The sequence below is a fragment of the Rhinatrema bivittatum genome, chromosome 4, assembly GCF_901001135.1.
Source record: "Rhinatrema bivittatum chromosome 4, aRhiBiv1.1, whole genome shotgun sequence".
Classification (NCBI taxonomy): Eukaryota; Metazoa; Chordata; class Amphibia; order Gymnophiona; family Rhinatrematidae; genus Rhinatrema; species Rhinatrema bivittatum.
In genome coordinates, this window is record NC_042618.1 from 212,328,314 (window position 1) to 212,342,242 (window position 13,929).

Sequence of the window (13,929 nt, forward strand, 5' to 3'; positions counted from 1 at the left end):
ACACTGAACCGATGATTTCAATGTGTTATCCACTATGACGCCTAGATCTTTCTTGGGTGGTAGCACCTAATACGGAACCTAACATTATATAAAAGAAGGTCTAGTTTTTCTGTAAGGTTTATATGCAGGGTTATTACAGATATAATCACAGGTATTTCACTGCATCTGCATGCAAGATTATATGGTAACATGGTTGGTTAGATTGGAGACCAAAGGTCCATCCTAAAATGGTGGTAAGGATATCAGCTCTATGACTTCCGGGATATGTTTTCCTTTGTTTAATGATTAACTTCATCTTGAGCACTTTCTTCATTGCATAGTGGCAGCTGTGAAGCTCAAGGTGTAGATAGCCTACAGATGACATTTAAAAAAAATGCCACTAGAACGGCTGCTGATTTCAAAACTAGAGCGAGATCTGTTCATGTCTTTAATTTTTTAATGGTAACTGAGAGTTTCAGAATGTTCTTTTGCTTAATATATAACTGTATAGTATGAATTTGAACTAGAGAGTTACTGCAGTAAATTTTTGCCATGAGATGTGAAAATATGCCTGAACAGGGTGACAGGGCTCTAAGGTGAGCAAAAGAAGTGCCATGCTGCATAAGAGCAAGGGTCCATCTAGGCCAGAATCTGACAGTAGGAAATCCAGATCTCTAGGCAGTAACTGGCAGATCCCAAAGAGTAGATCCATTTTTTTGCCTACTCCATGAACTGGTGACTTTCCTCCAAAAAAACCAAAACAAAAAACCAGGAACCTCTGTATAAAGAGATGATTCAAAACCACAGCCTCACCAGTATAAAGCAGGGTCTCCTGCCTCTGCATCACTAGTCAGCCAGTAAAAGCTAAATTTTCCTGCTGGTACTGGCATTCACAACCAAAATAGTACCTACGGTATATATCAGCCAGCAGTCCTGGGATTTGAAGCCATGACCTTCTGCATATCAATGCACGGCACTTAACACTTAGCAGAAATAGAAAAGATACATAGCAGGGCAAGACAAATGATTAAAAGTATAGGATAAGCTCCCATATATAACAAAAAGGCTATTAGGGCTCTACATCTTGGATAATTGAAAAGGGGAATATGATAGAGGTTAATAAAATCATAAATGGTGTAGAACAAGCAAATTGTGAATAGTTGTTCAGCCTTTCAAATAATACTAGGACTCTCGTCTCCATTTTCCACCTGATTACATAACATTTCCTTTTCAGTTCAGTGGTGCAGCACACAAAGTTTAAATCATTTTGAGTTATTCCAATCAGGGCTCAATAAACAGAAAAAAGATTAGACTTTGTCAGCTTCAAATGAGTATCATCATTCATTCAAGAGATAATAATCCCCTCAACCTTCAGCTTCTAGTAGATTTAAAACAAATTTAAGAACATAAGAAGTGCCATGCTGTGTCAAACCAAGATCCATCAAGCCCAGCACTCTGTCTCCAACAGTAGCCAGTCCAAATCACAAGGCAGATTTCTAATAGTTGATCCATTTCTTGTGTATTACTCCCAGGGATAAACATAGAAATGACGGCAGAAGAAGACCAGACGGCCCATCCACTCTGCCCAGCAAGCTTTCACACTTTTTTTCTCTCACATACTTATCTGTTTCTCTTGGCTCTTAGTAACCTGTTTTTTTATTCTATTTCCCTTCCACCCCCGCCATTAATGTAGAGAGCAGTGTTGAACCTGCATCTAAGTGAAATAGCTTAATTTAGTTAGGGGTATTAACCACCGCAATAAGCAAGCTACACCCATGCTTATGTGTTTATTCAGACTATGTAATTCAGTCCTTGTTGATTGTTGCCTGAATATAGATCCACCTTTCTTCATTCCCCCCTGCCGTTGAAGCAGAGAGCCTTGCTGGCTATGCATTGAAAGTGAAATATCAGTCTTGCTCCCCTGCCGTTGAAGCAGAGGGCTATGCTGGATATGTGTGAATTGTCAAAATTTCCTCCCCTGCCATTGAAGCAGAGGGCTATGCTGGATATGCGTGAATTGTCAAAATTTCCTCCCCTGCCATTGAAGCAGAGGGCTATGCTGGATATGCGTGAATTGCCAAAATTTCCTCCCCTGCCGTTGAAGCAGAGAGCTATGCTGGATTTGTGTTGAAAGTGAAGCATCAGGTATTTTATTGGTTTGGGGTAGTAACCGCTGTAACAAGCAAGCTACTCCCCTGCTTTTATGTGGTTGCAAATCCTTTTTTCCACATTTCCTCTTGCCGTTGAAGCATAGAGCAATGTTTGAGTCGCATTATTGAATAAGGATATTCATCTCCAGGTAGTAGCCAACATTCCCTCAAGCCACCCCCATGCCTCTTGTCTTCATTCACATCCTCTAGACTTTATGGATCCACAGTATTTATCCCACGCCCCTTTGAAATCCTTCACAGTTTTGGTCTTCACCACTTCCTCCGGAAGGGCGTTCCAGGTATCCACCACCCTCTCCGTGAAGAAATACTTCCTGACATTGGTTTTGAGTCTTCCTCCCTGGAGTTTTAAATCATGACCCCTGGTTCTGCTGATTTTTTTTGCAACGGAAAAGGTTTGTCATTGTCTTTGGATCATTAAAACCTTTCAAGTATCTGAAAGGTTTTAATGATCCAAAGTTCTGGCTTTCTCAAGTCTACCTGGCTTGAGAAAGCCAGAACTTTGGATCATTAAAACAATTCCTGAAGGAAAAGTCCATAAGCAGTTGTTAGTCAGGTAGACTTGACTTGAGAAAGCCAGAACAAGCAAAGTTCTGGCTTTCTCAAGTCTACCTGGCTAACAACTGCTTATGGACTTTTCCTTTAGGAATTTTTGAACCCCCACTATACTAATTCTCTTGACCATGTCCTCCGGCAACAGATTCCATAGCTTGATGGTGCGCGGAGTGAAAAAATACTTCCTACAATTTGTTTAAAATCTGCTAGTTGCTAGTTTCATAGAGCAGCACTTCTCAACCAGTGTGTCGCCAAGCACCGGCAGGTGTATCACGTGCTCCCGGTCTCTCCCACTGCTCTTCCCTCTCTGCTGCCGTTGCCGCCGGGCTATCAGCACATTCAAGCCCAGTGGGAACGGCAGCAGCGCTAAAAGAAGCTCTGGCACCTGTGGCTGGCCTTTTTTTCTTCCTGTGCCCCCCCCCCCCCGTGACCCGGAACAGGAAGTGATACGCGTTGAAAAGGAGCAGTGGCGGCAGCAGCAGCAGCATCGGCCCCTGAGCAATCAAAGTAGACGGTAATCGGGAAAGGAGACAGCAGCATGAGCCTCCCGCGGCCGATGGTATTCTTCTTTCTTGGCCTGCGGGGGCTAGAGGAGGAGGCTGCTGCAGTAACACTTAGGCTCGGGGGGGGGGGGGGGCGGGGGAGAAAGTGAGTGAGAGAAAGAGAGAGAAGCAGCCAGCCAGCCTGCCTGTCTGTAAGTGAGAGAATGTGTGTGTGATTGAGAGCCTGTTTGTGATTGAGAGAAACTGGTCAGAGAGCCGATGTGTGTGTATATGTGAGAGTCAATGAAAGTGACTGCTCAGAGAGATGACTGATGTGTATGTGAGTGTGTGAGAGAAAAAGCATGGAAGTGAGAAATCTGGGTATGTGAGAAAGCATGGGAGTAAGAAGCCTGATTATGTGAGAGAGAGCATGGGAGTGGGAAGCCTGTGTGGATGTGCGTGCATGAGAGAGAGACTGGTTGGTAAGGTGACGGTGTGTGTAAGAGAAAGAGACTGGTGTGTGTGAATGTGAGAGAGAATGTGATTCAGGGAATGAGAAGCCTGTGCACATGGAGAGCGAGCATGGAAATGAGAGAGAGACTGGTGTGTGTGTGTGTGTAACAGAGAGAAAGTGATTATGGGAATGAGAAGCCTGTGCATGTGAAGAGTGATCATGGGAGTGAGAAACCTGGGTGTGTGTGAGACACAGCATGGGAGAAGCCTGTATATCTGAAAGAGAACATGGGAGTGGGAAGCCTGTGTGTACGTGTGTATGCATGAGAGAGATCAGGTGACTGGTGTGTGTTTCTGTGTGTCTGTGAGAGAGAAATAAAGTGGTTATGGGAATGAGAAGCCTGTGCATGTGGAGAGAACAAGCATGGGAGTGAGAGACTGGTGTGTGTGTGTGAGACAGAGAAAGTGATTATGAGAGTGAGAAGCCCGTATATGTAAGTAGAACACGGGAGTGGAAAGCCTGTGTGTGTGTATGGCATGAGAGAAACTGTTCAGGAAGGTGACTGGTGTGTATGTCAAAGACTGTTTGGGAAATGATTGGTGTGTGAGAGACAGAAACTGGTCATGGGGGCATGACTGTTATGGTGTGTGTGTGAGAGACATGGGCCCTAAGGAAGAGGACCATGAGTATAGAGCTTAGCCACTACTGCTGCTTCTGGTGTGTGCTATGGCCTGCATGGAAGAGGAGTAGGAGAGCTGCTGGAGGGGGTAAGTAAAGGTGGCTTTTTAAGTTTATTTTTCTTGATTGACTGCCATTTTAATTATTTTATATTATGTGATGTGTCTGCTTTTTTAAAATATTTTATTGGTGTTTGGAGAATTTTTAATAGTTTTTATGAGTTTTTAATTGTTGGATGTTATTCTGTTCATAGCTGTTTTGAAACATTTATTCTGCTTATTAGTATAGTTTTACAATTATTTCTGTGTGGGGATCTTATAGCAGCTTGGCTTGTTCTGTTTTCCTAATAGGAGGTGTATTGGTTTTTAGGGCCTGATTTAATATTTGTAGTGTTGCCTTTTCATAGATAGGGTTTCTCCTGTTTGAGTGTATTCTATAATACAGGTGTAACTGTGTGCGGATTAGTTTATGTGCATGACTACAGATCCTGGGAGTATGTTAGGTCAGTTCTGGGTCTGTTACTGAGATGAGGTATTTTACAAGCATATAAGCGTTTGTATCAGTCTTATTTGTTGTATTTTCTCAAGAGGACATGCATTGGTGGTAAACTGCTATCTTTTCATAAGTAGGGCTATTGAGCTTGGACGTAGAAGGAGCTTGAGTTGCTGTTACTGAGATGACACCAGAACATCTTTTTTGTAGGGTGAGTTGTATGGGGAATGTCGTAATTCTGCTTTACATCCATTATTGTGGGTCAGGGGGGTTCCCATGGATGCAAACTGTACTTTTACATCTAGCCCCGTGATTATCATGGGTCAGTGTGTCATGCATGTGAGAACCATCTGTCAGGTGTGTCCCGACAGAAGAAAGGTTGAGAACCATTGTCATAGAGAATCATGTAATCCAAGTGTTCGAAAGGGTAAATGACCATTCTCTATTTACCCGGTACACCCCAATCATAATTTTATAAATCTCAGTCATATCCCTTTTCAGTCTCCCTTCCAAGCTAAAGAGCCCTAATCAGTTTTGCCTTTCTCCATAAGGGAGCTTTTCCATCCCCTTTATCATTTTGTCATCCTTCTCTGTACTTTTTCTATGTCTTCTGTTTCTTTTTTTTGAGATGGAGGCAACCTGAACTGCACACAATACTCAAATTTAAGAAAATATTTTTTTCTGTCAACACCTAATTAAGCTGAGGAATTTGTTGCCAGAGGGATATGGTCAAGGCCAGTACTATAGAAAAGATTGGTTCAAAAACGATTTGGACAGGTTCATTAACAATCGTTGGCCAAGAAGGCTTGGGGAATGCCACCTCTTACTGCAGGGAGTTGAAAGTGAACAATAGGCAGTATTATCAAATTATATTAAACTTAAATTCCCCATGTTGGGTACTTTATCCACATGACCTCCATTGGCCATAGTGGGAGGCACGATACTGGGCCTCAAAGGACCATTGGTCTAACATAGTTTGGCATTTCTTATGTTACATTTATAAACTGGCTGAATAACTCAAGAATGTTCCAGATCAGTGAGAGGATATAGGAAATAAAGCAATAATTTATGTGAACAAGTTCATGTTCTACCAAGATGAAGTGTATATGTATAACAGCGCTTCCTGTGTCTTAGCCACTTCCTCAGCATTGGTAATACCCTTGGATAAAATTGGGGTAGACTCTTCCGTGCTTCATCAGGACTCTTCTGGTCCTGATGGAGGACCAGATTATGTGTGGATGGTGTTCACCCACATGCCAGTAAACATTTGGATTCATAGTGATAGTTAATAGTAACTCAGAAAGAGAAATATAGAATGAACTTGCCTTCATCCTGCGAAAGTATCCCTCCAGACTGTAGTTGGGATACATGGGGCTATGCCTGCACTATCACTGTCTGAGTTTTACCTGTTTTGTGATGGGACAAAAGGAGCAGTGTTTTGGGGAAACAGCTGATGACTATGCTGTGCCTCTTGTGTATTGAAGGAATGTAAAGAAACTTGCCCTGCATCTTTCTATGCTACTACCCATGCTATCTCTGCATTATGGTGGAGGAGTATATGTGAGGGAAGCTTGCTCTATGCCAGTGATGGCGAACTTCAGTCCTCGAGTGCCACAAACAGGTCAGGTTTTCAGGATATCCACAATGAATATACATGAGATAGATTTGCATACAATGGAGGCAGTGCATGCAAATCTTTCTCATGCATATTCATTGTAGATATCCTGAACCTGGCCTATTTGTGGCACTTGAGGACTGGAGTTCTCCATCATTGTTCTGTGCTGCACCTGTTTTTTGGTGAGGCAGCATGTGTGTGAGGGATGCATGCTCTGCTACTGCCCGTGCTATACATGTTCTGTGGAGGAGCACTTTGTGTGTGAGGGAAGCTTGCTCTGCTGCTGCCTGTGCTGTACCTGTTCTGTGGTGGAGCATTGCTGCTGCCCATGCTGCACCTGTTTTCTGGTGAGGCAGCGTGTGTGAGGGATGCTTGCTCTGCTGCTGCCTGTGCTGTACCTGTTTCGTAATGGAGCACTGTGTGTGTGAGGGAAGAATGCTCTCCTGCTGCCCGTGCTGTAACTGTTCTCTGGTGGAGCAGTGTGTGTGAGGGAAGCTGGCTTTGCTACTGCCCATGCTGTACATGTTCTGTGAAGGAGCACTGTGTGTGTGTGTGTGAGGGAAGAATGCTCTGCTGCTGCCTGTGCTGTTCCTGTTCTCTGCTGGAGAGCAGTGTGTGAGGGAAGCTTGCTCTCCTGCTGCCCGTGCTGTACCTGTTCTCTGGTGGAGCAGTGTGTATGAGGGAAGCTTGCTCTCCTGCTGCCCGTGCTGTACCTGTTCTCTGGTGGAGCAGTGTGTATGAGGGAAGCTTGCTCTCCTGCTGCTCATGCTGTTCCTATCCTGTGGTGGGGAAGTGTGTGTGTGTGTGACACGGAAGCTTGCACTGCGGCTGTCCATGTTGTATCTATTCCTGTACTGGAAACTTGTACTTATGCTACCTATGCTGTACTTGTACCTAATTTCAGGGCTACATTTTCCAGTGTGAACAAACTAGTATCACCAATGCTAAAAATCTGCTTAACATAAAATGAGTAACCTATTGTGTTTAAGTTGAAGACACGTTTTTATTTGTGAACAAAGCAAGTCACCACTGTTAGCAAAAGTGGCTGTGGTAATTTTATTTCAAACAATATATGGCATTACCTCCTCTTCATGCAGATCACAGCTCCACAATGAAAAGGCCTCAGATTTATACAAAGGGTAGCCCATGGGGGAAAAACAACAGTGGCATAATGCAAGACACAGCAATAACGAAAACCCTTTCAGTCGGTAAAATAGCACTTTACCTTTGGAAATCAGGGACTCTTCATTATCTAGCCTGTCGGTAGGTAAAAGTGTGTGTGGAGTGACATGCAGGGTGCAGAAATCGGAACAACGCCTGTAGTTTTGCATAATCCCATTTCCTGACAGAAAACTTACCCCCAGAGAAGGCAGGAGCAGTCTCTGTGGGTAATTTTTCCAGAGAGCAATAATGAAAGTGAAGGCTGTGTGCAAACACCAAGTATAAAAGTGATCCCAGAGTTTGCACCACTGGGGGCCATTTGGATTATTGCCTCCAATGAGGATAGATGGGCCTGCTGAGAATTGCCACCTCCTTTGCCCCCACTAAAAGGAACCTGTGGGCTCTCACCTTCGCATGAATGTTTAGCCGGGTTCAGAAAGGCATTTCTTGGGGGTGTTTAGGTTGGGTCAGTAAAAAGGTGTGCATGCATTGAGATTTTCAGTTTTGCTCCCTCTCCCGCCCCCTCAGCAGGTATGCGGGTGCGGCAGCTGCTTAATGTTTAAAGGGAAATGATGCGGGAGGTTTACCCCTTGAAAAGTGGCTGCGGGCAGAAAAGCAGTCACATGCATGGTAAACAATGCAGGCTATTCAAAACTGGGGCCCGGTGCATCAATGGGGAGGACGACTCTCAAGAAAAATTCACCCATTACAAAATAATAGCAAGTGAAATGTGATGTACCACCACCACAGATCGGGTTCTGCTAACAGGAAAAACGTGGCTCTGGCTCAACATCTGAAGTTCAGGCAGCTGCTTAATGTTTAAAGGGAAATGATGCGGGAGGTTTACCCCTTGAAAAGTGGCTGCGGGCAGAAAAGCAGTCACATGCATGGTAAACAATGCAGGCTATTCAAAACTGGGCCCGGTGCATCTATGGGGAGGACGACTCTCAAGAAAAATTCACCCATTACAAAATAATAGCAAGTGAAATGTGATGTACCACCACCACAGATCGGGTTCTGCTAACAGGAAAAACGAGACTTGTAGAGGTCTCCTTCTGCAGTCGCTCAGCGCTTCGTGCACTCGTGGCCTGCAGAGCAGCAGTATAATACAGGAGACCTTCCATTAAGGTGCTTCTGAGTGGACATGTAATTAGAATTAATTCTTGAAAAAAAAAAGATATTGCCATGCTATTAAAAGCCAATCAGATGTTAGTAAGTTCATCGATCCCTTTCCTGTGTCTCTGAAACTGTCTTAATCATAGAGCCTCTGCTACGGGATGCTGAACAGTTATGTCCTTTCTTATAAATTCTAGTTCTATATTCTGTAATGTCTTGATCATGCAGATCTTCCCGCTCTTAGTCTTCTCTTTGTTAACCAATGTCATGGCAATATATACATTTCCTGAAAACTTCTTATTTTGCGTACTGTGTATCTTGAATAGATTGTAAGCTCTATAAAGCAGAGGCGCTGTCTCCGTGCGTCTAGGAGTACAGGCATCAGTAAGGGAGGGTTCAGATTGAAACACAGTGTGTCACAAAAACAAAACAGCCACTTTTTCCATGCCAACTATAATGTTTGTGGCTGTTTTGTTTCCATTGCACCAACAAAAATAAATTACACTGACATATTATTGGCTATTTGATTTTGGAGCTTCATAGTTCCCTTGTTTAGATATCCTTAGAGCTCTAAGAGTTATGGGAAGAAACACCAACTAAAAAGCTGAGCTGAAATCAGTCATACAAAACCTCCTCTTCTGAGAGAAAGAGGATCTTCTACAGCTCTTTCTTTTTCTAAGTGCACTGCTGGGAAGGGGTTTCAGCACTGTATTTAAGCACTTCAAGAGGAAGGCCTGGAAGAATTTTGAGGGGTCTCAATAAAACACTTTTAATAAATGAATGTCCCTTTGGGAAAGGATGGAGAAGTGCTGAGCTGAATAAATTCTCTTTCACTAGTAGCAGACCAGTAGTGTAAGAGCAGTGGTTCTCAAGCCAGCCCTTGGGGCACACCTAGCGAGTCAGGTTTTCAGGATCTCCACAATGAATATGCATGTGATAGATCTGCATGTACTGTTTCCATTGTACGCAAATCTATCATGCATGTTTATTGTGGCGATCTTGAAAACCTGACAGGTTAGAAGATGTGCCCCAAGGACTGGGTTGAGAACCCCTGGGGTGCAGGAATTCTATAAGTTACGTTAGTATCCCCTTCTAATGTATCCTAAACTGCAGGCTTTATCAAAGAAAACTCCGATCTGCTGGCAGCAAGATTTGCATCCTGTTAGGATAAATAACTGAAATTAAGTCCTTATAAAAGAATAACAAATGTTCTAATAAATTTTGTCTGCTTTCTCGCTCTTAATTGTTCTTTGCTTTAATGCGACCTTGGAGAGAAATAGCTTATAGACTTACAGAACATATTATAATCCTTTGTCCTAGAATAATTACTCATAATTATAGCTCCTTTCAGTTCCCATACCAGCACTTTGGTTTCCCTTTCCTTCTTTAGTTTAGTTGACTGACCCTTAATCACATTACTAATTATGCTGCAAAGGATTTTGCTCTTTAGTAGTTGTGCAGTAAATACAGTGTTAATGGGCCTGAAGATGTATTCATGGCCTGCTATAATGACATGATGGGTAAATCAGAGAAAACAGAGCTGATGGATTCAGAATCAGGTTTGGGCTGCAGAACCTTGGGATTTTTAGCATTGGGGTCAACCTGCTTGATTTTGCCATTTTGAACCTCCTTGATAGGTTCTAGAAACACCACATGCTTATTAGAGCTGGTCTTACGATTAGGTCCATCAGTGGCTGGTGGAGTGGTGCTAAGAATAGAGGACTTAGCACTGCATTCATAGGGTGGGCTGGGTGTTGCTGACTTCTTCCGACAGTTGCAACAGCAGCATGGCGTGAGGTACAAGTACATGAGGACTAGGATCAAACTGACCACACATCCCAGGAGTGTGGTGAGGCCAGTTTTGAATGGCTCTCCTTCATACTTGGGATAATGAACTGTTACATTTACTTCATATGTTGTGTTGTGATTTAAGCGCTTATTAATGGCTATACATAGATAAATCCCAGAGTTCCACGGCTGGGCCTCCTTGATCTCTAAGCTTCCATTACTGTGAATCTTAAGACTCTGATTATTGTTCCCGGGATATTTGATAAATTCGTATCTGGAAGAGATCCATACGTAATTAATAGATTCTTCATGCAGGCTAGAATTACAAGGAATGATGAGAGATTTTCCTACAAGTACTCTGAGATGCAATTCTGAAAAAACCCCATTGGTCAAAGGGCAGTTTTCAAAATTATTATGTCTGTTTAAGACCTTAACAAAGGCACGAGGCTTCCCTAAGACCAGGCAAGTGTGATCCTCTTTGAAATCTTCGACTGAGCTGAAGCCACAATCTGCCCAATGTAGAAACATATTGTAAAGGCTGCAGTCGCAGGTCAGAGGGTTGTTATGGAGGTACAAGCCATTTTTGAGGTATGCAGGCAAGGCCATGACTTCTTCAGTGGGAATAAGGGAGAAGTTATTGGATGAAAGATCCAAGGTCCTCAGGTGAGGGTGGCTGAAGTTTTGCATGGAGCTAAAAGAAAAACTTGTCAACAGATTACAGCTTAAGTAGATTTTGCGTATGCTGCTTAGGTGGGTGAAAGCATGGCCATCCACATGCATGATGTTGTTGTTGTAAAGCAGAAGCTCTTCCAGACTTACAAGCTGCTCAAAGAAGTGTTTTTTAATGGTTTCCAGATGATTTGAAGACAAGTCTAGGTGTTTAAGTTGTGTGGCATTGTGGAGCGCTTTTGCAGAAAGATTTTTAATCTGGTTGTGGCTGATGCGGAGATCCAGGAGACGGGGCAAGGCTGACAGCCAGTTATTGTGGAGCAGGCAAAGATTATTATGGCTGATGTCCAATATGACAACTGTGGGAGGCAGAACCGCGGGCACCTGCTGAAGACTCTGGTTAACACAGCTTAGGAGGTCAGAGGCACATATACAGACGCTGGGGCAGCTATGAGTGTGTGAGGATGTGTTGGCTAGAGCAAACAATTCTACAAGCATCAACAGCTTTCTCAGCCACATCCAAACAAGTTGGTCAGGTAACAACTTATGCATTATGTAGAAGTTCTCTTCTTTGAGATGAAGGAACTGCAGAATTTGAAGCTTTTTTAATCAACAGCATTAAGCAGTGGAACTACAGTTGTAAGTTCAAAATTAGCTAATCAGTTATTTTAAGCTTTAAGATGAAGGTGGTTCAGAATTACTGGCCCAAAGTATATTGTAAATCCAATGTCTTTTGGTGACTGATTTAGGATTCCCACTTTTTTAGGCAAAAATCAGTAAAGACTGTGTCATTAGACACTTATCTGAAATCACTTTAAACATGCAGGTAGAAGAGGACTTTAAATAAGAGATCCAAGACTAAGAAACAACAAATTAAAACAAAAATACAGAGCTTTTCAAGTGTCTTAAACTGGTACCTTTATGATATGTCAGTAGCAGCAGTGCCGTCAGTGAGCGAGGGAGTCAGATACATGGAAAGGATGGTGAAACAGAGCAGCACCATCCATTGTCAGGAATGCGTAGAATTGCTGAGGGAAATATGTTTACTAGCTCAGCACATCCCTGAACTGGAGCTTCAGCTGTCAGTGACATCTGCGGATTCAGGTCATGATCACTAGATTCTAAGGTCCGGGGCACGTCCCATTGTAGCATCCAGGCATACACAGAGATCAACATCTTTTTGTAATCCAGAAAAGTTGTGGTGCTGAACTTGAGCGAGAAACTTCAACAGCAGATGAGAAGCAGAATCCCATTTCGATGAGCAAGCGCAGGTGAAGTGTTTGGAGAGGAAATACCTCTTGAGCACATAGCCTGTAAGCACACCTCTGGCTGCTGCTGGCTCTGTCTGCAGCTCTTATTTCTCTCATCCCAGCACTTAGCTGTTCTCTCTCTTTCAGTCTGCATTTACGGGCGATCTGTGAGCACTGAAGGCAGGTTCTCTCCTCTCCTATTTCTCCCCCCCCCCCCCCCCAGCACAGTCTGCCAATTGGTCCATGTGGCAGGGGACAGGGAGGAGTCTCAGCCTCAGAGAATTAGTATTATATAACTTTCTTTTTTTTTTCTTTTTTTTTTAATGATTGCGGTGCTTTTATTGTACCACTAGTGGGTAGAGTAGTCCTATACCAACATGCTGAGTCTAGAGAAAGAAACAGACATACTTGCACTTACTGACTCAGATTGAAGGGAAGTAGGAGAACAGAAAGCAAGGGAAAAGATCAGCAGAAAACTACCGGCAGGAAAATATCTTCACTAGAGTTTGTGGAACAGCAAAATCCTTTCCTTTCTTTATATGGCTAAATAGGTCCTCTAGCTATAAAAAAAATTGTAATTTTGCATCCTAAATCCATTCAGAATACTGGACATCTAGAGGGCCTCATAAATGAATGGTTGACCTGCGCAGTCATCCTATCATCCATTGATTTGTTTTCTCTCTTGGGGAGTTTGAAGACGGTAGTACTTAAGTTTGTATTTTTAATGAACTAGTTATCTGCTCCTTAGTTCTGCTCCTGCTTGCTTTTTCTTATTCCTTGCTTTTTTTTAAAATCCAAGCTTCAGTTTAGTACCTTTTTATTATCATCATCTCCTTTTTAAAGACTTTCCTCCCCCGAAGTCTCTCTTTAGCCATTCATACTGTATTATATTTTGGTATGTTTAAGAGGGCTGTTATTTTATCTCTTGAGAGGCTGCAGTCTGGGAACTTTTATATATTTTGTGCTCACAGGGTTGCAAGCTCAGTTGCCTTTGAAAATATGGCTGGCACAGGTACAGTGATTCAAATCCCACTGCTGCTCCTTCTGACCTTGGGTAAGACACTTCGCCCTCCATTACCTCAAGTACAAACATATTATGAGCCCTCTGAGGACAGAATAAAATATTTGCTGTACCTGAATTTAATTCACATTGAGCTACGATTGAAAAGACGTGAGCTAAATACACACATTTTTGTATCTGCATAGAGCAGGCACAAAATTATGTACCAGGAATGACACAGGGAGATTGATTATACAATCTCCTTGCATAATTTTCTTCTCCTCACCTAACTCTGCCCATTATATTTTGTTTATACTTAGAATATTTTGCTGTATACAGAATAAGAAACAGTATGCTTGATAGTAATACATCGGTCCATAGTTAATTGCATAGTGTACTCTGGAATTACTCCAAATAGAAAAAAAGGCAATCACAACATAATAGTACCAGCTCCCTATTAAAGAGAGAACCAAGAAAGCAATAAGAAAAGGAAAATGTTTGTCAGAAAACACAGTTGGGGCA

At 42.7% G+C, this 13,929-nt stretch overlaps 2 protein-coding genes across 3 annotated transcripts in view; one reads left to right on the forward strand and one right to left on the reverse strand.

Annotated features, from left to right (window-relative positions):
* The window catches only part of RNF123 (ring finger protein 123), a 454,378-nt gene that overhangs the window by 365,920 nt on the left and 74,529 nt on the right, over positions 1–13,929 (forward strand). The gene's annotated exons all lie outside the window — the stretch shown is intronic.
* AMIGO3 (adhesion molecule with Ig like domain 3) lies at positions 7,466–12,564 on the reverse strand. Its single transcript, XM_029599664.1, has one exon. The coding sequence runs from the start codon at positions 11,707–11,709 to the stop codon at positions 10,204–10,206; it is 1,506 nt and encodes a 501-aa protein (XP_029455524.1). The 5' UTR covers positions 11,710–12,564; the 3' UTR covers positions 7,466–10,203.